Raw genomic sequence first — 21,025 nt, 5'->3', positions numbered from 1 at the left:
TACCTGGATTTTAGGTAAATTCTTTTTCTCCACAAAACAGAAACTATCCATGTTCTCTATAGAACATTGGAAAATACAAGGCAGACATGATGGCACAGACCTGACCTGTATTGCTAGCACACAGATGGTTGAAACAAAAAAAGTCATGAGTTTGAGTACAGCCTACGCCATCTGGAGCTACATAGGAAACCCTGTCTCAAATAACAAGGATCAGGGAAGGGGCTTGAGAAGGTTCAGCAGGTAAAGGTAGACGACCTTGGTTTTGTGCTTGGAAACCACATGGTAGAAAGAGAGACCAGATTGTTGCAACTTGTCTTCTGACCCCCATATGTGCCCCCTCCAATAAGTAAATAAATAGGTAAATAAATAAATAAATGAGAATTTTCAAAAACAAAATGTAAACTGACTATGGCAGAACACTCCTTTAATCCCTGCACTCGGGAGGCAAACAGATTTCTGGGAGTTTGAAGAAGGCCTGGTTTATCTAGTGAGTTCTAGGATGGCCAGGGCTACATAGTGAGATGCTGTCTCAAAATAAATAAGTAGATAGAGACATAAATAGATAAGTAGATAAGTATAATTGGGCATAATGACACACACCTATAATCCTAGCTCTTGAGAATTACAGGCAGGAGGATCAGTACCAGCTGTATACTGAGTTTTAAGCCACATGAAAACAAAAAACCCTGTTTCAAAAAAAAAAAAAAAAAAGCCCAGAAAGAAAAAAAAATCTAAGGGAAAAATACAAAAAATAAAAAAAAGAAGAAAATTAATACTCCTACAACAGAGCTCAAAATTCTCTTTTCTTTCTGGGATTCAGTGTTGATTACTGGCTGTCTTGAGAGTGCAGAATCCTAGGTAGGGATTTTCTGGGAAATTAACTGAGCAGACTGTCAAGCATAAAATCAATTTGCAAATCCACGGAGATGCTCTCTATGGAAGAATCAGAGCTCAATAGACTTTGAGGCTCAGCTCACACAGAGCCTCTAATCAGGCCCAGAAAGGCAAACAACTGGCAGCTTTTCTGAGCTTTCTTCCTACACAGCACAGGAGACAAAGGAACACAACAGTTTATTCTGCTCTGGCAACTCAGCTCGTGCCTATTAAGAGGAAAAAAAATGCTCAGATCGCATCATAATGCATGCTGCGTTTACTCTCCTCTGGCAACTCTGTGTGTGAAGAAAAACCTAGTGGAAGAAAAAAAATGCGTAGATCACATTATAATAATGGGTGCTGTGTTCACACAAAGGAATATGGCGCAGTCATTAAATGGGATTATGTAGACCTATATTTTGCAACAGTAAAGTGTGATCAGGACCTAATCTCAGGACATAGGTGCATTTAGTGGTCAAGATAGTACGCATGGAACAATATAACCTGGATGTGATGCTAGGCTGCAGACCTAGCTTTCTACCCTTAAACAAATGAGACAGCTTTGCCATTTTATCATCTTGAAAAGGAGGTAAAAATAATCTCCTGCTTATTAAGCTGCTTTGAAGATGAAATAAAACACCTTAACCTAAGGAAGGCCCTTAGGAAAAGTAAAGTGTGGTTCACGGTAAATCTGCCATCGACAACCTGAAATAGGCCATCACAGTTACCCAGTCAGTCCCCCCACAACCAGTTCTCACCCCTCAACTCACTGAACCTTCTTCTTTGTCTTCCAACTTCCCGCTGCTGGCCATTTTATTGTCTCTATGTGTAGTGCAAGTGACCACAACCATTTACATAAAAAAGAATGGTTGGGCAGTGTCAGAAAAGAGTTCCCTCTCATCTTCCCCAAAGCAAGCATAAACAGCACCGCTGTGCAAGCTGCCTTCTGAGCAGTCTCGCGGTTTAAGACAATTGCCCATGCCTCCTCCTACACACCACCTATATTTTAGCTCCCACATCTTCCTCCTTTCTTAGTAGATGTACACTATGGTGTCATCCTTTTCTCTGTTCAGCTACTCACTCCCAACAAATGCTTAACTGTGATTTTTACATACCCATAAAATTTCTCCCTATTTAAAAGGGCTTCTCTCTAGCACGCGGGAGGTAAAGAAGGACAATCAGGAGCTCCAGGTCATCCCTGGTTGCTTAGTATGTTTGAGGCCAGCCTGATATACATGAAAATCTGTAGTAGTAGTAGTAGTAGTAGTAGTAGTAGTAGTAGTAATAACAATAATAATAATAACAATAATAATAATAATAATAATAATAATAATAATAATTGCTCTTGACTCCTAATCTCTTTCCTGCTATACTACTACATTCCCTTTATTGAGCATGCTGCTTCAAATAATTGCCTATAATCATTTTTTTCTATTTTGTTGGGTACTCCTATCATCTAGCCATACCTCCATACACTCCAGCCTAGATTTCTACCCATCATTCCATAAAAAGAGATCTGACACTGTGCATGGTGTGAAAGACAGACAGACAGACAGACAGACAGGCAGACAGACAGGGAAGGAGGGAGGGGGAGGGAAGAAGGGAAAGACAAAGAGAGAGAGAGACAGAGAGAGAGAGAGAAAACAATCAAACTCAGACCACATTAAGGCCTCCATATTTCCCAGCTCCCATTTCTTAAAACAATCTATGATTAAAGCTTCTCCTAATATTGTTGTTTTTTTTTCCAGAGCTGAGGACTGAACTCAGGATCTTGGGCTTGCTAGGCAAGCGCTCTACCACTGAGCTAAATCCCCAACCCCATATTGTTGGTTTTTTTAAAAAGAAATTTCCAGGTGCCTCTCCCTGTCTCTCTTGCATGCTGGTCCTCCTCTCTTCCACATGAAAATGCTTGCTGCTCCTTTTTGAGGCAGCTCTTAAGCCCTATCTTCTGCAGTCTCACCCCAACACGGACTTCAGCCTCACCTGTGGTTTCAGGGACCACTACCTGAATACGAAATAGCTCCCAATTTATCCCTCCAGCCTACAGACTTTTCCTAAGCTCTAGATGTGTCCATCTAACTGTCTATACAGCTTCCCTCAGGTATATTCAAAGGTACCTGCAAGACATCTCTAAAAGCAGTCTCCCACTCCTTCCCTGAATTTGGTATTGCTTTTCTCTGCTTACCTCAAACCAAATATCAGGGGATATAAACAAACTGAGAAATGACCTCTCCCTTTGGGGTTTCCTTTGCTTTCTTTCTTTTTTTTCCCAACACTTCAGGCTGACTTCAAATTCACTGTATGCTAAAGGACAGCTTTGAGCTGCTGATCCTCCTGGTTTGGGCTACCAACTAGCTGGATTAGAGGCATGCATTGCCTTTGCCAGCTGAGAAAGTGTCCTTGATCATTATCCCCTCACTCTCCCTATAAGTTATAGGGAAAAAATCAAACCGTTCTTTTTCTTCTCTAGTTGACAGAGTCTTATTTCCATAAGTATGAACAATTTCTCCATTAAAAAGCCATCGTTAGTGCTACAGTAGGCATCAGCTGGGTCTTCTCTACAATTCTAACACATTCTACCTTGGAAATAGAATCACAGTGTGAGGGTTCAGTTTCAGAAGAATGACTGTCCAGGAGCACCTCAGATGTGGAGGTTGTATTATATAAGTATGATCAACCATTTTCAGCCCTCCAGTTCACCTTAATGTTCAATTCCTCTTCCCATTTCAGAGATTGGGGGTGGGGAAGAAAGTTCCAACCATCAAATCATACCTTAGTCTCAAACTGTATTTACTACTATGGGAAGGCACTTGTCACAGTGCATGTTTGAAGGTCAGAAGACAGCTTTGTGGAGTTAATTCTCTGCTTTCAGCTATTATGTGAGTCCAAGGGCTCAAACTGAGTTCCCCAGGCTTTTGAGCCTTCCATCATGAAGCTCCCTTGTAGCCTCAGATACCGATCTCCTTATTAGTAAGCAGAATACTTAGGGTCTAAGAAATACCAAGGGTGGGGCTGGAGAGATGGCTCAGCAGTTAAGAGCACTGACTGTTCTTCCAGAGGTCCTGAGTTCAATTCCCAGGACCACATGGTGGTTCACAACCATCTGTAATGGGATCTGATGTCCTCTTCTGGTGTGTCTGAAGACAGCTACAGTTATACATAAAATAAATAAATATAAAAAAAGAATAAAAGAAATCCCAAGGTTTTTTAGGAGTTGTATGTCAGAAAATAACAGTGAAGACAGCCATTTGTCTTCTCCATTTAACTGCCATTCTAACAGTAGCAGGGAAGCCGCATGTGATAGTTCCAGGACAGCTAGGGCTACACAGAGAAATCCTGTCTTAGAAAACCAAACTAAACAATAAAAGAAGTATCAGGGGGGATCAGAAGTTCAAAGGCAGTCTCAGCTGCAATAGTGAGTCTGAAGCTAGATTGGGCTACATAAATCATGTCTCAACAACAACAAAAGAGAGGGTACTTAAAACATATTAGGTGGGTATCAACACACAGTAATGAAAGTAACGGGTATTCCAATATCTCCTACTCTGTGCATAATGTCTGGCTGTGGGTCTCTGTGTGCTTGTTCCCAGGAGGAAGCTTTTCTGACGATGGCTGGCCAAGTCACTGATCTATAATGAATTTTAATATTTTTTAATAAAAGGTTAATATTTGTTTTTACCCTTGATCCCTGTGCTTGTGGCAGTCTCCAGTTCTTGGTCACCTATGCAGTATGCAGTATGGGATCCATCTCATGGAGTCAAGTTACGTACCCTTTAAGTCAAATCAGACATTGGCTGGTTACTCCCACAAGCTTTGTGCTGCCATGGCACTAGAACTACCTTCCTGTAGCATGGACGCTAGCACGTAGGGGGAAGGTTTATATAGGTACCAGTTCAACTTTTCCATGTTCAATGAGTTTTGTAGGTCTCTAGGCACTAGGACTTTGGAGTCAGTTTGTGGAAAGTAACATATTCTTGACACCAGCCTGGGCTGTTTGGGGCTTGGGAGTTCCCATGGGACTCCATTGGCAAACAACTCAATTAGATGGCACTCATTCATGGTTCTTGAAACACTCAGCCCTAAATGGGATGTCTCCATTACATCCCTCCCCTCAGGGTTTGGGGACCTTGCCGAAAAGGAGATAGAAAAGGTGTAATAGCCAGAGGCAATGGAAGACACTAAGGAAACCTCTAAAGGTCAACACACGTCACGTGAACTCAGAGAATGACGCAGCATGCACAGGTCCTGCATGGGTCTATACCAGATGGACTCCTAGAGCAGAAAAGAGGAGTGGGCACATACTTTTATCCCCAACCTAGAAGCTATCTCCAATGGATAACCACTTGCAAATGAAAGTTTAGTTTTCTCCAAGAGAGTCTCACTGGGGAACAAACTACTTTAAAGGTAGGCTGCATGTCCAGCAGTAAATACCAACTGAAGGCAAACTCAATAGCACTTTGGGAGGTTACTTGTCCCATAATGTCATGTCAGCCTTTCCCTACCTCTTTCCTCTGCAGGTCCTTTGCACGTATTATGGCTTCCAGTTTACTGTTTTTATGAGGTTTCTGAAGGTGCATATGAATCTATATATAATTCATTTCCCTTTTGGGGAGGGTTACATTTCCTTTCGTTTGTTTTGCCCTATTACAATGTGTTATTTTGTTTTATTTGTAGCCCTCAGAAGCCTGTTTATTTTCTAATGAGAGACAGAAAGAGAGTGGATCTGGATGGAAGGAAAGGTGGGAGGGACTGGGAGGAGTAGAGGGAGAGGAAATTGTAATCAGGACATATTATATGAGGAAAGAAATCTATTTTCAGTATAAGGGAGAGGGGAGAAAGTAATGGGTTCTGGGATTCCACAGCACAATGTGGTCAGTGTGGTCTGCAATAACCTGTTACAGAGTTTACAAAAATTAACTGGAGAAATGGAGTTTGAAAGTGCCAAACATAACCAAGGAAATAAAGAACATTAAGTACCTTCATATACACGTTATATACAAGTATTAAAAAGTTATAATGGGGGGTTGGGGATTTAGCTCAGTGGTAGAGCGTTTGCCTAGCAAGCGCAAGGCCCTGGGTTCAGTCCCCAGCTCCGAAAAAAAAAAAGAAAAAAAAGTTATAATGTAGAAAGCCATTTTGTTTTTCAGGACTCTGCAAGGGTAGCTGGGGTGAATTTGCACCCAGGTAGCAGCTGTAGTCACCGCAGTTCCATCCTTGTCTCCGCAACGTTGCCCTTGGCCAAAACGCACTAAGTCATCTCCAAGTTCGAAGCATTCAGCAAGTGGTGGCAAGGCAGAGCCATCAGAAGATGACACCTACTTTCCATGACAAATATGGAAATGCTGTATTAGCAGGTAGAAGCATCTTCTGTGTTTCTGCATGGACATATACAGCCACACAAATTTGAATAGAATGGAACCTGTCCTCTGTTGGCAGAGTCACCCCAAAGGAATGGAGAGATCAGTAGTCATGCCAGCTGATACAATAATCAAGGAATTGTTTCAAAATCAACTCATAAATGAATGCCAAGTCAAGGAATCATGTACTCATTAAAACATGGCAGATTGAAGAAAAAAAATAAAGAAATAAAGCACCTTTGAAACCTTCAAAAAAGTTATAATGTAGCCCATAATTATATATGTGTACAATTAAAATAACAACAACAACAATAATAATTCATTAAAAAGAGGTCATGGGTTGGGAAGATGGTTCAGTAGGTCAGAACTTGCTGCACTTGCATGAGGACCTGAGTTTGAATTCCCCGTGTCCCATATAAAATCCTAGTACAGTAGTATCTGGTCTGTAACCCTTAATAAGAGCCAGATAATGATGGTACATCCTTTTAATCCCACCACTCTAGAGTCAGAGCTAGGGGGATTTCTGAGAGTTTGGTCAGTCTGATCTACAATAGTGAGTTCCAGGCTAATCAGGGCTACACAGTAAACCCTAATCTCAAGCAAACAAACAAAAATCCCTGGTAGGATTCTGACCCCTTCCCAATCCTTTTCCCACACTGCAGCCAGAGCTATTATTTTCAAAAAGCATACCTGATTCATTGTCTCCAATCCACAGGGTCCCAATAGCTCTTAGAATATGCACAAAATGGCTGGAGAGATGGCTCAACGGTTAAGAGCACTGATTGCTCTTCCAGAGGTCCTGAGTTCAATTCCCAGCAACCACATGGTGGCTCACAACCATCTGTAATGGGATCCGATGTTCTCTTCTGATGTGTCTGAAGACAACTACAGTTTACTCATATAAATAAAATAAATAAATCAATTTTTTACAAAAGAATATGCACAAAACAACTTAAGCTAGTTTCTAAAGCCTTGTCTGTCCTGACCCTCCACACTGGCATAGCCTCAACTCACAGTCTAATGTTCTCCCTACTGTCCATACATATTTCGATCCCGTTTTCTCCATTCTGTCTTCAAACATATGCCTGCGCTCTGTTTCCCAAGCTAATTAGTCTCCACCCTTCCCATACTTGTCAGGTCGATATTCACTCTCTTAGGCTCTATTCCTGACTACCATGACTAGTCGACTCCCCCTTCTTTAGTTTTTAAAAGATTTATTTATTTTATGCATATAATGGTTTTGCCTGCATGCGTGTATGCACATCACTCGCATGCCTGGTGTCTACAGAGGCTAGAAGAGGGGACTGCTGGCCTCTGGAACTGCAGAGATACCTGTTTACTACCATGAAGATGCTGGGAACCAAACTCAGGTCTCTGAAGAACAGAAAGTGCTCGAAACCACTGAGCCAATGCACCTTATGGGCTTTTCTAGCTCTATGTACCCATCTACTAAGTACTTACACTCATTTCTGTTACACACATGCGCACACACACACACACACACACACACACACACACACACACACACACACACACTGTTCTTGCAGATGTCCCAAATGAAGTTCCTGGAAGCCTTATCTGGTGACTCTAAACAGCTGATAACTTCAGTTGCAAGGCCTCTGGCTTTCAAAGGCACCTGAACTCACTTACATACCCACCTCCGTCTCACACATGCACTTAAATATAAAATAAATAGGAAGTTTTAGGTGTGTGTTCCGACAGATGTAAGCTCTGGATGACCTGGCACTCACCACTAGGTAGCTCAGGCTGGCCTCAAATTCACAGACATGGATCCTCTCTGCTTTCCAAGTACGGGTCCTAAAGGTATGTGCCACCATGTCCCGCTAAACTAAATCTATAAAAAAAAAATTGTTCTCTAGGAAGCCAGACTATATATTACCAGAAATGTATCTAGTGTCTTTTTCCCAAAAGAGCTATTTATTGGTTAAAAGTAGTGAAGATATGAACTGGAAAGCAGCTTACTGAGCAAGAGTAATTACTGTGCAAGCATGAGAACTTACGTTTGGATCCCCAGAACCCATGTTATAAAAAAATAGGCATGGCCGCCTGGCTTGCTGGCAAGCTAACCTAACTGAAGAGAAATGATGAACCCCAAGTTCTGTGAGAGAATCTTTCTTGAGAGAATGGAACACAGGAGAACTGATCCGACAGTGCTGGTCTTCTCAGGCACAAAAGAAAAAATGCTTAAGATAGATTTTAAGTCGTTTTTTATTGTTATTTTATTATTTTACATGTAAAGGATGATTTGCTTGCATGTACACCTGTGTACCATGTGTGTGCAGTTCCCAGGAAGGCCAGAAGTGGACGACAGTCCTTGGAGTTATTTTGGGAGCCATCATGTATGTTCTGGGAATTGAACCCAACTCTTCTGGAAGAGCAACTTGGTCTCTTAGCGATCTCTCCACCCCCTAGATAGGTTTTTTAGTACAAACCCCTATAATAAAGGAAAAGGGATTTCAATATAGAACAACTCGATTCCAAATATAACAATAGCATAGATTTACAGCCAAGGAGCTGAGCGAGGGTGTCACTGGCTGGGAGACTATTTGATGAAGGAACGAAAAATTCTTACTGAAACAGTCCTTTGTAAACTTACAGTGTTGTTCAGACCATCACTACAATGTACGTTTTAGGGCATTCCTATTACCTCTAAACTATTCCTCAGCCTCTAACCAACAGGCAGTTCTTGGAAGTCATCACATTTACTGATTAATGGCCAATCTAATGATAAAACATACACACGCACTCACATACACACACACACTCAGGCACACATGTACACACACATGCACGGACACACACACACTCACACACAAAAGCAACAACCCTACATGCCTAGATTGTGCAAAGCCCTAGGTGCCAGCCCCCACACCACCAAAAGGGGGAGGAGTACAGCTTAACAGGAAAATTTTAAAGAACACACGTCAAATAGGTCGAAAATGACAAGTAGAAAGTGCTCAGCTTATTTGTGCAGAAAGATTTAGAGCACAGAAATCTGTTTAGACTACCTCTGCAAGGTAGCACAGGCCTGGAACTTAGGCATTTGGAAGCGGGAGGCAGGAGATTGCATGTTTAAGGTCATGTTGAGTTCAGACAAAGCAAAGCAAAATGGGAACAAGTAAGTGTGAACTAAGGAGGGGAGGGTGGATGGGAGTGGTAAAATATGCTTTTAAGAATTTTGCTACATAGGAAAGAAAAAATCTAAAAGGAGAAAAAGAACGTGCAATGGGTAGAAAAAGAAAAACAACCAGCATGTTTTCAGAATGCTTCAAAGTTCCAATATGGTGTTGTGACAGTTGGTGAGCTGTTTGTCCTTGATCTCACCATCGATAGGAGATTCAAGAACAGAAGGAAAAAGATTAATCACAAGCCATAAACGTTGGATCAACACTCAACTGAAAAATAAACTTGTATTCTGCCGCTTCCTGCATGCCAAGACAGGAGCGCTCCGTAGGGTAATGTGACACCTTCTAGAGGAGGTAGCTGCAGTGTCCCTTCCCACCGACTCTCTGGAGCTGCCCTGGGTGCAGGGAGTCCCTGCTTGAAGGGGCAGACCAGGGAACCAATGAGCCTCCGATAACCCAGGAGGAGGGGATGGGAGATGGGGATGATCACACAGTGGCAGTTAGTAGGGAGGGTGGCTCTCCAGACTTCCCTGTCTTGGGTTATGCTGCATTTTGGCCTGCTTTCCCGCCTTGCTTGGGGGAGGGGGAGGGGTCTGAGAAGGCCGGAGAGATAGAAAGCCTGGGTTTTTCCAGATGCTTAGCAATAGCTAACAAAGGTGGTATTTATCCCTCTCTCCGCTCTGCAGACACCTTCCAGGGCTCCCTTGCCTCACCACCATCTGCCACTCATCAGTCTTGACCACTCCCCCATTTGCTTCAGTGACCCGGTACCAGCCCCCACCAGGCTTTAGCCGCCATTTCCGGGCAGCCTTTTCCCAACTCCGGTCCTTGCAGTGGAATGTGCTGGGGGACCGGGGGGGGGGGGGGGCGGGGCTGTGGATTGTTTAAGGGCCTCCAGCCATCTGGAAAGAGAGGAAGAAATGGATTACGGCCAAATTCTCTCGACCCTCCCTATCCCAGGCCCCCACCCCCCTGCTTACTGTGAGCTCCCTAGTGAGAGAGAGAGGGCTGGGAAAGCTGAGAGTGGTTCCTGCGTTGCTCAGAGATATCCTCACCCACAAGTTCCCAGGAGCCGCTACACCATCCCACGTGGAACCCAGACATGTTCTTCACTCCCCCACCCACATTATTTCCTGCTTTCCTCCAGCACAACTTTCTTTCCCCAAGATGGTTGAGTCCCTGAGACTCAGTTTCCCCATCTCTAAAGTGGGGGTGGCAATGAAACCTAATAGCACCCCTTATATGAGAAACAGATCAAGCACAAAGGGTAGCAGCAAGAGGGTAAAGAGGATCTTGGAAAATGGTTACTGGCAATATTCAATCAGACTATTTCAAAAGGGTTAGGTATGTATCTCAGTGGTTTTGTCTTCGTAGGCAAGGTCCCAGGTTCAATCCCCAGACTCCCTCAACCTCTAAACAAACGAATAAAAGAAAGAAAACCAGAAGCAAACAGCTGGATATCTTAACAGATTGGCCAAACAGAGCATTAGGAAAAGATAAATGGGACACTCAGTTAATGGAGCACCAGTGAGCTGGCTGGCTTTTCAGAAAAAGTGTAAAACGTCCTTTTCTTCTATCTCCTTTCTAAGCATGCTTTCCCTAAGAAACTGGGCTTCACTCTTTCTCTAACCCGAACTGGATGACTTCCTCTCCCCGCCATCTTCCTTCCCACTTCTGGCAGCTCCCAAGATTTACAGCTTGCTACCCTGGGAGTTTTCTTTTAGACTCTAATAAAACTGTCCTCCAGCTTAGGTTGGGGCTGGAGAAAGCAGACTGTCAGTTAAGGACACTGACACCTCTCCTAGGGGGCCCAGGTTCTGTTCCCAGCATCCACAGGATGGTCCATTCCAGTTTCCTCTCCTCTCCACTACTCCCACATACCCAAGTGGTCCACAGATAAACATCCAGGCAACTCCCCACCTATATACACAAAATAATTTTATTTTAACGTGCAGAAAAGGAAGGGAGGAAAGAAAGGGGATACCATTCACAAGACTGAATTGCAGTCAGTGTGGGAACAGGTTACAAAAGAGCTCTCATGACACTCAGCCTGGTACTGGGCAAACCAATGGAATTCCACTTTATCACCAGTTGTGTGGCAATCGCCCTTATGGCCCATTTTGGAAAAAATTGCTATCATTTTTACTAATAGCATTAAAAAATCTTCTTGGGGCTCAGCAGTTAAGAGCAGTTAAGATCCTGAGTTCAAATCCCAGCAATCCCATGGTGACTCACAGCTACCTGAAATGGGATCTGATGCCCTCTTCTGGTGTGCATATGTACACTCGGATAGGTATTTGATTTACAAATGAATTTGACATCACATTTTCTTACTACTTTGCTAGGGGATGAGTCAACAGTCTTCTGTGGTTCTAGATATGATTCTATTTGGTTACCCATTTTAGGGTCAGATGAATTAAGTCCGGAATGAGTGAATGGATCAGTGGCTTACAGAACCCACACATAAATAAGCACATTAGCAGAGCACATTACATACTTATTAAAACACAGCTTGTTGGGATTCACCCTGAGTTTCTCAATCGTTCCAATTCTGAAAAGCCACATTCTTAAGGAAGCCTGAGGTTGTACTGCTGCTGCTCCACAAACCACACCGGAACACTGACACAAGTTATTGTGGGAACAATTTTAGGCCATGATTACTGTACCGTACAACTGTATGCTGCTCTTGCCAAGTAGCTTGACTCAGGAGAGCGGAACATCCAGTTTACCTCCTATAATACTTCCCTGGGTAATTTTTATGCTGGGTCACTAGCAGTGTGTGCGGTAGGGTGGAGTGGGGGTGCCTGTAGACAAGTATAGTATACGGGGATCAGGGATCAGTGTTGGTACTATTGTCCTTCTGCCACCTCTAGGACTGAGCACATATGTCCTCCAGACTCTTTCCTTTCACTCTTCCCCAGAGCCTGAGTTTCTTACTATTTTTTGAGGGGTGGGGGACATACCACATGAGAGGAAGCTGGTGAGAGGACAGCTTGCTGAGTTTCATTCTCTCAGCATAGGTCTCTTTGGTGTGGGTCCCCAGGGATCAAACACTGAGAGGCACGGCAGGCAGGGAGCACCTTTATCTGCAAAAGCCGTGTTGCTGGCCCCATTTTAATGTAGCAAAGGGCTTTCTAGCATCGCAGGAGTCAGCTCTCCTTTTTGGGAACTTGGTGACATCTAGTGGCTAACTGGAGCTTTTTCATTTATACTTCGAGAAACTTCTAGAAAAATTCCTCAGCACGGAGAAACCACCACCTTGAATTTACTTCTCTGAGAAAGGGTTCTAAAATGTGCTTAGGAAAAAAAGATAGTGACAGGTGCAACGACATAAAAGTCAAACCGGATTGCCTGCTCTCCTGCCAACTGTATTTGAAATTACAAACAACTTAAAAATCAACCAACCAACCGAAAATATTAAGTAGAAACCATCAGTGAGTCTCAAATCTCAGTACCATTCTTTTAAATTTCCAGAAACCATACTTAATAAAGTATCCTGTACAAATTAATATGAAGCTGGTACCTGCACCCTACATCACAGGGTATCTCTACAAATGCAGAGCATAGACAGCTCAAAGACAACTGTCCAGTTCCTGAGCAGTCATATATCCAGAAATACAGAGTTAGTGTGCAGCCTTTACTGGTCTGAGGTGTCCAGGACTGCAGGTCAATGAGAGGTGAAACTGCTAACCACCAGGATACAGACATGCAAGGTACCGCAAGACAAGTGCTGCAGGTGCTCAGAATACTCGTGGGAGGTGCAAGGTATGGTAAACAATCAGCTATGGCTTGCATGTCAGAAATGTCGAGCTACTTGCCATGAATAAGGAGAGAACACGTGATCATAAATGCAACTATTTCTTAAGTTCCTTTCAGGGTTAAACCTTTAGGAGTGAGAGAATCCTAAGCTGTTTTCAAAATGTGGTCGCAAGTACTCTTAGCACAACTAAGCTTTAGAGGTCTGAAAACCCTAAAAATAAAAGGCACTTAAAGGTGTTATCAAATAATTTGTGTAGAATAGGATTTTTCTATAGCCTGCTTTATTTTCCATCTGAGGCATAGCATATTCATGGTCAAATGAAAGCAGTCACTTGCTTTCTACTTCTTTGGACTTTGGGAATGTTGTCTTGATAAAGCACAAAGTCTCCAGGAATTCTAGTTTAAAAAAACCTTTAAGAAATACAGCGGTGGTACACACCTTTAATCCCAGCTCTTTGGAGGCAGAGGTAGGAAGATTGTTGAGTTTGAAGCCAACTTGTTCTACAGACTCCAGGACAGTCAGGGCTACACAGAGAAACCCTGTCTCTAACTAAGTAAACATTGCAGGGACGGAGAGGCATCTTAATGGGTAAGAGTGCTTTCTGTGGCCAGCGGTGGCAAAACATGTCTTTAATCCCAGCACTCTTCTATCTTGGTGTTTTATCTGCATTCATGTCTGTCTGAGGGTGCTAGATCACCTAGAACTAGAGTTACAGTTGTGAGTTGCTATGTGGGTGCTGGGATTTGAACATGGATCCTCTGGCAAGCAGCCAGTGCTCTTGAACGCTGAGCCATCTCTCCAGCCCTAATCCCGGTCCTTTAAAAATGTTTATTCTATGAGTACACTGTAGCTGTCTTCAGACATACCAGAAGAGGGCATCAGATCTCATTACAGATGTGAATCACCAGGTGGTTGCTGGGAATTGAACCCAGGACCTCCGGAAGGGCAGTCAGTATTCTTTTTTTTTTTTTTTGGAGCAAGCGCTCTACCACTGAGCTAAATCCCCAACCCAGCAGTCAGTATTCTTAATTGTTGAGCCATCTCTTCAGTCCCAATCCCAGTACTCTTAATCCCAGCACTGAGGAGACAGAGGCAGGTGGATCTTTGTGAGTCCAAGGCCAGCCAAAGGAAGGAAGGAAGGAAAGGAAGGAGAGATTGGGGGGAGGGGGAGCAGGCATGGTATGCACACGCACACTTTTAAACCCAGCATTTAGGAAGATGAAGCAGGTGGATCTCTGTGAGTTTGAGGCCAGCCTGGTCTAGTTTTCTAGGACACCTGGAACTACATAGAATCAAAAATAAATGAGTGCTAGCTGAGCAAGCTGCGTTCACAACTCCAGCAGCCATGAAAAAGGCCAGCAGCTATGGTCATTCACAAAGTATGACCCAGCAAGAGCAGTGACTATAACCCCAGTGCTGTACACAGCAGTGGCAGATCACTGGGACTTCCTGGCTGCCAGCCTAGCTCTAGACTCAGTGAAAGACCCTGTCACCTAGACTATAGGCAGGGTATTTAGAAAAGGATATCCAATCTTCTTCTCTGCCCTCTACCAACACTCAAACACACAAACCAAAATTTAGGCTATAACTATAGCCTTGTTGGTAGAGTTCCTGTCATGTATGCAAGCAGCCCTGGGTTATTCCCCAGCACCGCATAAACTGGACAGTGATGTATGACTGCAATTCCAATACTCAGGAGGCAGAGGCAGGAGGATCAAAACTTGAACCATTCATCCTGGAATATTTGAGAAAAGAAAATTTCAATAGCAGACAATTTTAAAAGCCAGTTACTGTGTGCCCATATAATAGAACATGATTTAAAAAAAAATCAAACTATGCAAGATTTTTCCAGTTTTTAAAAGGAAGATTTATTTAACAAGTTTCACTTAGTACAATACATCTAAATGGAATTCACAATACAAGGTAAGATTTAAATCAAAGCCCCAGAATTCCATACAAATAACATGACCAAACTCCTAATGTATTGGTATCACATCTCAAAATTGTCCCGGATCTTTAAAAAAAAAAAAAAAAGGTGAAAGTGTACACTCACGTGCCTTACAGGATATTAAACCAAAAAGCTAGAATTAACAAACATGCCAAATGTCACTTTGAATCAGACACAGCTCCTATATTTTTTACAGAAAAGCATGTTTCTCAACATGCATCTGAAGTTTTCGATGTATTGTGGTATAAGAGCAACATTTAACGTAAGTGAAACTGCTTTAAACCTAAAGATGCTTACTGCTTAAGTACACTCCTACAACATAACTAACTTGAGGAAAGCTGAAAGTGGAATTGACAGTTATGGTCAATACTGAACTTGTTATTACATCCTAGATGAATATTTTCAGTGTTCAAAATTGCTGAGCTTAAAGTTTGAAAACAATCGTAACTTTCACTTTACAGTAAGCATGAATCACAAGCTTGTAATGCGAAACTGTTAAACTTAAATTTTGTTCTCTTTAAAAAAAAGGAGAAAGAAGAAAGAAAGAAGCTGACCAATAGTGATCAGAAGCAATTGTATTTCCCATTTACCAATCATACTGGATATGCTGGACATCCTCCCTACTCTATCCAGTTCCTATAATGTACTTTTTATTCCTGTAGATGCTCTTTGATGCTTCCTCTCTTCCTAAGCAAGGTTTGACTGATAGTCACTTGAGTTTTCCTGAAGAACTTGGTCATATCCGCTCATACTGCTCTGACCACCATAACCACCTCCGTAGCCAGCACTCAGCTGCTGGCTGGCTGGACCTCCATAACTAGACTGGTTGGATAAACCCATCCCTCCCATCATCTGGCTGCCATAAGCACCACCGCTTGCCCCTGCTGTAGAATTCAAAAAGAGCTCTACATAGCTATGATCATAAGCTCCTCCACTCGTCCCTGCGGTAGAATTCAGGAAGAGCTCCACATATCTGTGCTGCATATTTGCTTTATCTTTTGCCATAGCTGCCACAGCGTCTTCATGAGTAGCAAACTCAACGTCTGCCTCACCCGTGACTCTGCCATCAGGTCCGATTTCAATGTGTACTCTCATGGGATTAAGAGGTGAGAAAAAATTGTAAATATCATTCTCAGTGGCTCTGTATGGTAACCCCCTCATGTGTACACAGTGCCCTGTGGTGCTCTGGAAACTGGACCCACCATCTCCATATCGATGATCAGACATTCCTGAGAAACAGTAGTTTAGGTCTCTTCCAAATCTATCAGACCCAAAACCATACCCGTCATTATAACCTCCGTAGTCATCATAGCCTCCGTACCCTCCACCATAGGCACCCCGCCTCATTCTTTCAAACCCAGCTCCTCTGCCAATGCTATTATACCCTCTCCCAGCCCCTGGCCTATCATAAGGACCCGGGCGCTGCATAGTCATGAGCTTTCGAGGGGGATCATAGTGGGTTCGGACTTCAGCTCTGCTACTCTTAAAGATCTCGATGTACCTATGCCCTATTCTTTCCTTGTGTTTCTTTAAGGCCTTTTCAGCTATCTCCTGTGAAGCAAACTGCACAAAAGCTTCCCCTGTGCTCCGCCCCTGAAAGTCCACTGGCAGTGTCATCCCATTTGGCACAATTTCCAACCCTGAAAAGAACTGAACAATTTCTTCCTTGCTACAGCCAAATGGGAGTCCTCTGAGCCGTACAAACCCATCATTGGCAGTATCAGGACTATTTGGACCTGTATGCTTTAACACCCAATCCATTTCAACACTGTTGGATTTGAATACTTCAACATATCTGTGTCCCATGGTTTCTCTGTCTTTCTTTAAAGCCAATTTCACTTCATCTTCAGATTCGAGTTCGACAAATGCTTCACCACTCGGTCTGCCTTCTCTGGTGTAGATGAAACGAACACCTGATGTGCCATTTTGGATTTTGCAATCAGAAAAGAAGCGCATCACTTCCTCGGCTGAGCAGGACCAGGGTAGGCCCCTGACCTTCACCACGAACCCCTCCCTGCCCTCTGTGCTCAGCATCATGGTGACTGATGGACTCTTGGTGGCAAGCTTGGCTCAATGCAATTTCAATGTGGCTTTAAAAAAATTAGAAAACTATTGTCATGAAAAAGTGTATACAATAGAGTAAGAGAAACAAAGAAAACTATTATTTTACAAGTTCATATCAGTAAGATTTTCAAAGGAGCTATATGAACAAAGACTGCATAAAACTTTTAATTCATTCACTTCGAGGGTACTTATTTCATTTCTATTATGTATCAGGTATAATTAATTTATGGTGGTTATTTCTGGTTAACAGTATTATAGGAATTTTTTGTTTCCATGGATACTTTTTTCCTTTAGATAATTTCGAATATTCTAAATTTTCTGCACTGAGCCAATATATTAACATCACACAGAGAAAATTAGAACTAAATATAACAAAGTGTAACTACATTCCATTATATATAAAAATGAAAATATTCTTTAAATCAAAAGACAATACTCATGAGATGATACAACAAATCCATCCATAGCCTAAGAATATAAACAATGAATGCAAGTCAATAAAATACAGAACTATTAAAGCCTAAAAGATAAATGGAAAAGGCTTAATGGGTATTTATACATTCAAACATGTTTTAGGGGCCACATCCAGTACTCAGTTCTGCCATGGAAGAACCAATTAAGTCTGGAGAAGGAGAACTGTGTGTTGCCCCAAAGGTAAGTGCAAATACAGACTACATAGAAGGCAAATACACAGAAGGACTGGCTGATGAAGTGTATCAACTGGAGACAGAAGGGTGAATGGAAACAAACTATCCTGATTCTGTTCCAGGACTCAGATCTAGGATCTATAAAAACTCTAATGGGACACAAAATGAAAGGGTACAAAACTCCAAAGACAAGACTATAACGAAAGAGATGGGATCCTGAGGGTTCTATACATACCCTAGACTCTTGTTTGGTTCATAAGCACAATTCAGGATTCAGTATTCATAGTACTATGTGACATGTACCTCCCCCAAACCTTAAGACATTATGGTACATTATAGCTCTGGGTGTACAGAAGGGAGGATAGATATACATATATATGTATCACCTATGGATTTTAAACATGTCATTGCAGCTGTTTCAGACCTATCACCCAGGCAAATGGAGCATTCAAACAGAAGGAAAGGGGTACTACGAGCAAACTCTTAAAATGACCTATTGAGGAGCTTGCTAAAGAGCACTGGCTGCTCTTCCAGAGGTTCTGAGTTCAATTCCCATCAACCATATGGTGGTTCATGATCATTTATTAATGGGATCCAATGCTCTGTTCTGTCTGATGCCCTCTCTGTCATGCAGAAGGCATACATGCAAAGAGAACACTTAAATAAATAAATAATCTTTTTAAAAAGTGACTTATTGAGATGGGTGGGCTGGCATGTGCCTTTAATCCCAGCACTCTGGAAGCAGAGACAGGCAGGTCTGAGTTTGAGGCCAGCTTGCTTGACAGAGGGAGTTCCAGGTCAGCCAGGAATGAATAGTTGAGACCCTACCCACGAACAGAACAATTCACAACAAAGGAGGATATAGGACTGCAGCAACTAAGGAATGCTGATAATGGGGAATGCTGATAATGGGGAATGCTGTCTTCCCCAAAGCCACGCACACCAATTGGTTATCTAGTAGCAAAGGGTCAATCCTCGCAGCATGCACACAATAAGCTGAGCAGGTGGTATTTATGATTTAGGAATATACACACGTATGTAACAACTGAGAAAAAGGCCAAGAATTGGAAAGAGAGCAAGGTGTTGAAGCGTGGGAAGGTTTGGAGGGAGGGACAAGGAGAGGCGTAATGATGTGATTATGACCAAAACCAAATTTAAATGCAGAAGTGAAAGGAGTGTATAGGGAAAAAGTCTGGGACACACTCAAACTTCATTCAAAATGAAATTGAAAGTAAAATCAACATTTTTACACCAATCAAAAATAGTGGAAATTCAACTGTGACAATACATCAACATTACAGACAGTTCACAATCTAAAGTTCACCAAAAGAGATAAAAACTGTACGATTGTGGAAAAGCATGTTGGTAATATTTACCACACCTTCTGACAGAAAATCCACTTCAGGTATGTGCCTTAAGGAATTATCTGAAATTAAGAGCAGGACTTATTGAACTATGTAGTACTTGAAAGGCATTTAATGAAGAAAAGTAGAACATTATACATTTAATATTAAGTTACATATTTTTAAATGACTCAAGATTATAGCCATTTTCTTCATCTCAATTATGTAAAAAATAAAAATTCACATACCCTTTGACCCTGTTAGAGTTTCTTCCAGGAATCTGGCCGACAGAAATACTTTTAAAATGTTTGCTGTAATGGTTAAAAAAAAAAATCAGAAGACTAAATGGTCATCAACAGAGATGGATGAAATATATTTCTACCTTAAAATTACTGACCAAGTGATCTGCCCCTACCTGGAAAGATTTGCAAAATACATTGAATGAATGAATGAATGAACATTCAATAATATAATCCTACCTCTATTAAAATGTTCAAGAATGAAACGAAATGCACAATTGTGTGAGAGACCGTTTGAAAGGAGCTTCATGTAAGATAAACTTGAAGAACAAATGAGCCCAATGGAATGAATGCCTTTTACCTTTTAATATTATACACTTTCAAGTTTTTAATTCTTTAAGCTCACTGTATTGGAACTAAAATAATCTTAGAACAAAAATATATGCATGGGAATATGACAAAAAATTTTAAAAACTTTTTTGTGTGCAGTGATGGGGATAGGACATCAAATGTTAACAATGGCTATTGAGTTTATGGTTTATTTTTTTACTTTATTTTGTGCAAGCTTAACGGTCTGCTTAAAGAATAATTTGACACACCATCCCAGGGACGATGGTTATTTCTACAGCATTCTGTCTCAATAGGTCCTCCCTATAGTGGCTGGGAGGTTTTGCTTTCTTACATTTCCTGAGAAGGCCACCAGGATTCTGTTACCTAACGTAGTAAGCAGGATTTAGGAGTTAAGAATCTGTGTACTTATACCCATGTTACAGCACACTTTTTGTAACTGTAATAAGAGTTGGGTAGTGCTGAACTGTGTCCCTTTTAAAGGAATTTATTACTTTTCGAAGGACCAAAATTCAACTCGTAGATCGTGATAAGCAGAAAAACAAACGTTCAAATAATTAAGTAAACGCATTTATTGGGCGCCTCTCGAGCACGCATCACTTGCCTAGCTCATACTTTTAGGGATGGAATTCCCTCAGGACCCCTTAAGACCATCCGGCAGTTTGAATAGTTGAGCGCCTGAATGGATGGAGCGGTACTCCGACCGCGGGTCTCACTCTGTTGTTTTTTTCTTTTCTTTTCTTTTTTCCCTAACTCCGGACTGTGTTTGAATCGCTTTTCATCTTACGTGTCCCTCTTGCGGGCAGAGGGAGAAAAGTCCCCCGAGATAGGGCCAAAGGAACTGATTTACAAAAACACGCACACAGTCACGACCGTCCACCATTTCCCCACCAGGCGCAGCGCAGGCCGCTTCCCGGCACTCCGGGAGGGGGAGGGGGGAGGAGGACGGGGTTGGGGGGGAGCGGAGCACGAAAAAGGCGGAGGCGACCCCAAACCCGACTCTGCTCTTCCTTATCACCACCCGGGGTCCCCAGTTCCCACCCGCACACCAACCTCCAACGATACCGGGGGATTTTCCTCCTTCTTCCCTCAAACGGCTATAGCGAGACGATAGACGACGACCAGAACTACTTCTGCTCACGTAAGCGATTGATCACGTGAGCATCTACGTCATGTGAGATCTCGGTCACGTGAGCAACTCTCGGCTTAAACTCGGGATCACTAAGGTGCCGCACTTCCTCCTCCTTTGGAAATGGGGCGGGCCAAGGTAAAGAGAGCGTCAATATGATTGGTTGATGCA

At 42.4% G+C, this 21,025-nt stretch overlaps 1 protein-coding gene and 1 pseudogene across 4 annotated transcripts; one reads left to right on the top strand and one right to left on the bottom strand.

Annotated features, from left to right (window-relative positions):
* Nucleotides 1–5,714: 5,714 nt before the first annotated feature.
* On the top strand, nucleotides 5,715–6,369 carry LOC147998314 (cytochrome c oxidase subunit 7B, mitochondrial pseudogene; annotated as a pseudogene).
* An 8,610-nt stretch (nucleotides 6,370–14,979) lies between these two features.
* Nucleotides 14,980–20,876, bottom strand: Hnrnph2 (heterogeneous nuclear ribonucleoprotein H2). 4 transcript variants are annotated; one of them, XM_087599692.1, is made up of 4 exons: nucleotides 20,791–20,876; nucleotides 19,387–19,449; nucleotides 19,177–19,221; nucleotides 14,980–17,174 (listed from the first exon to the last, which is right to left on the bottom strand). In XM_087599692.1, exon 4 carries the CDS (start codon nucleotides 17,119–17,121, stop codon nucleotides 15,772–15,774), a length of 1,350 nt encoding a protein of 449 aa, XP_087455818.1. In that variant the 5' UTR covers nucleotides 17,122–17,174; nucleotides 19,177–19,221; nucleotides 19,387–19,449; nucleotides 20,791–20,876; the 3' UTR covers nucleotides 14,980–15,771.
* Between the last annotated feature and the right edge of the window lie 149 nt (nucleotides 20,877–21,025).

This window comes from Rattus norvegicus, chromosome X, assembly GCF_021556685.1.
Source record: "Rattus norvegicus strain SHRSP/BbbUtx chromosome X, alternate assembly SHRSP_T2T, whole genome shotgun sequence".
Classification (NCBI taxonomy): domain Eukaryota; kingdom Metazoa; phylum Chordata; class Mammalia; order Rodentia; family Muridae; genus Rattus; species Rattus norvegicus.
The sequence above is the reverse complement of the archived record's forward strand: the minus strand, read 5'-3'. Positions and strand labels throughout refer to the sequence as shown.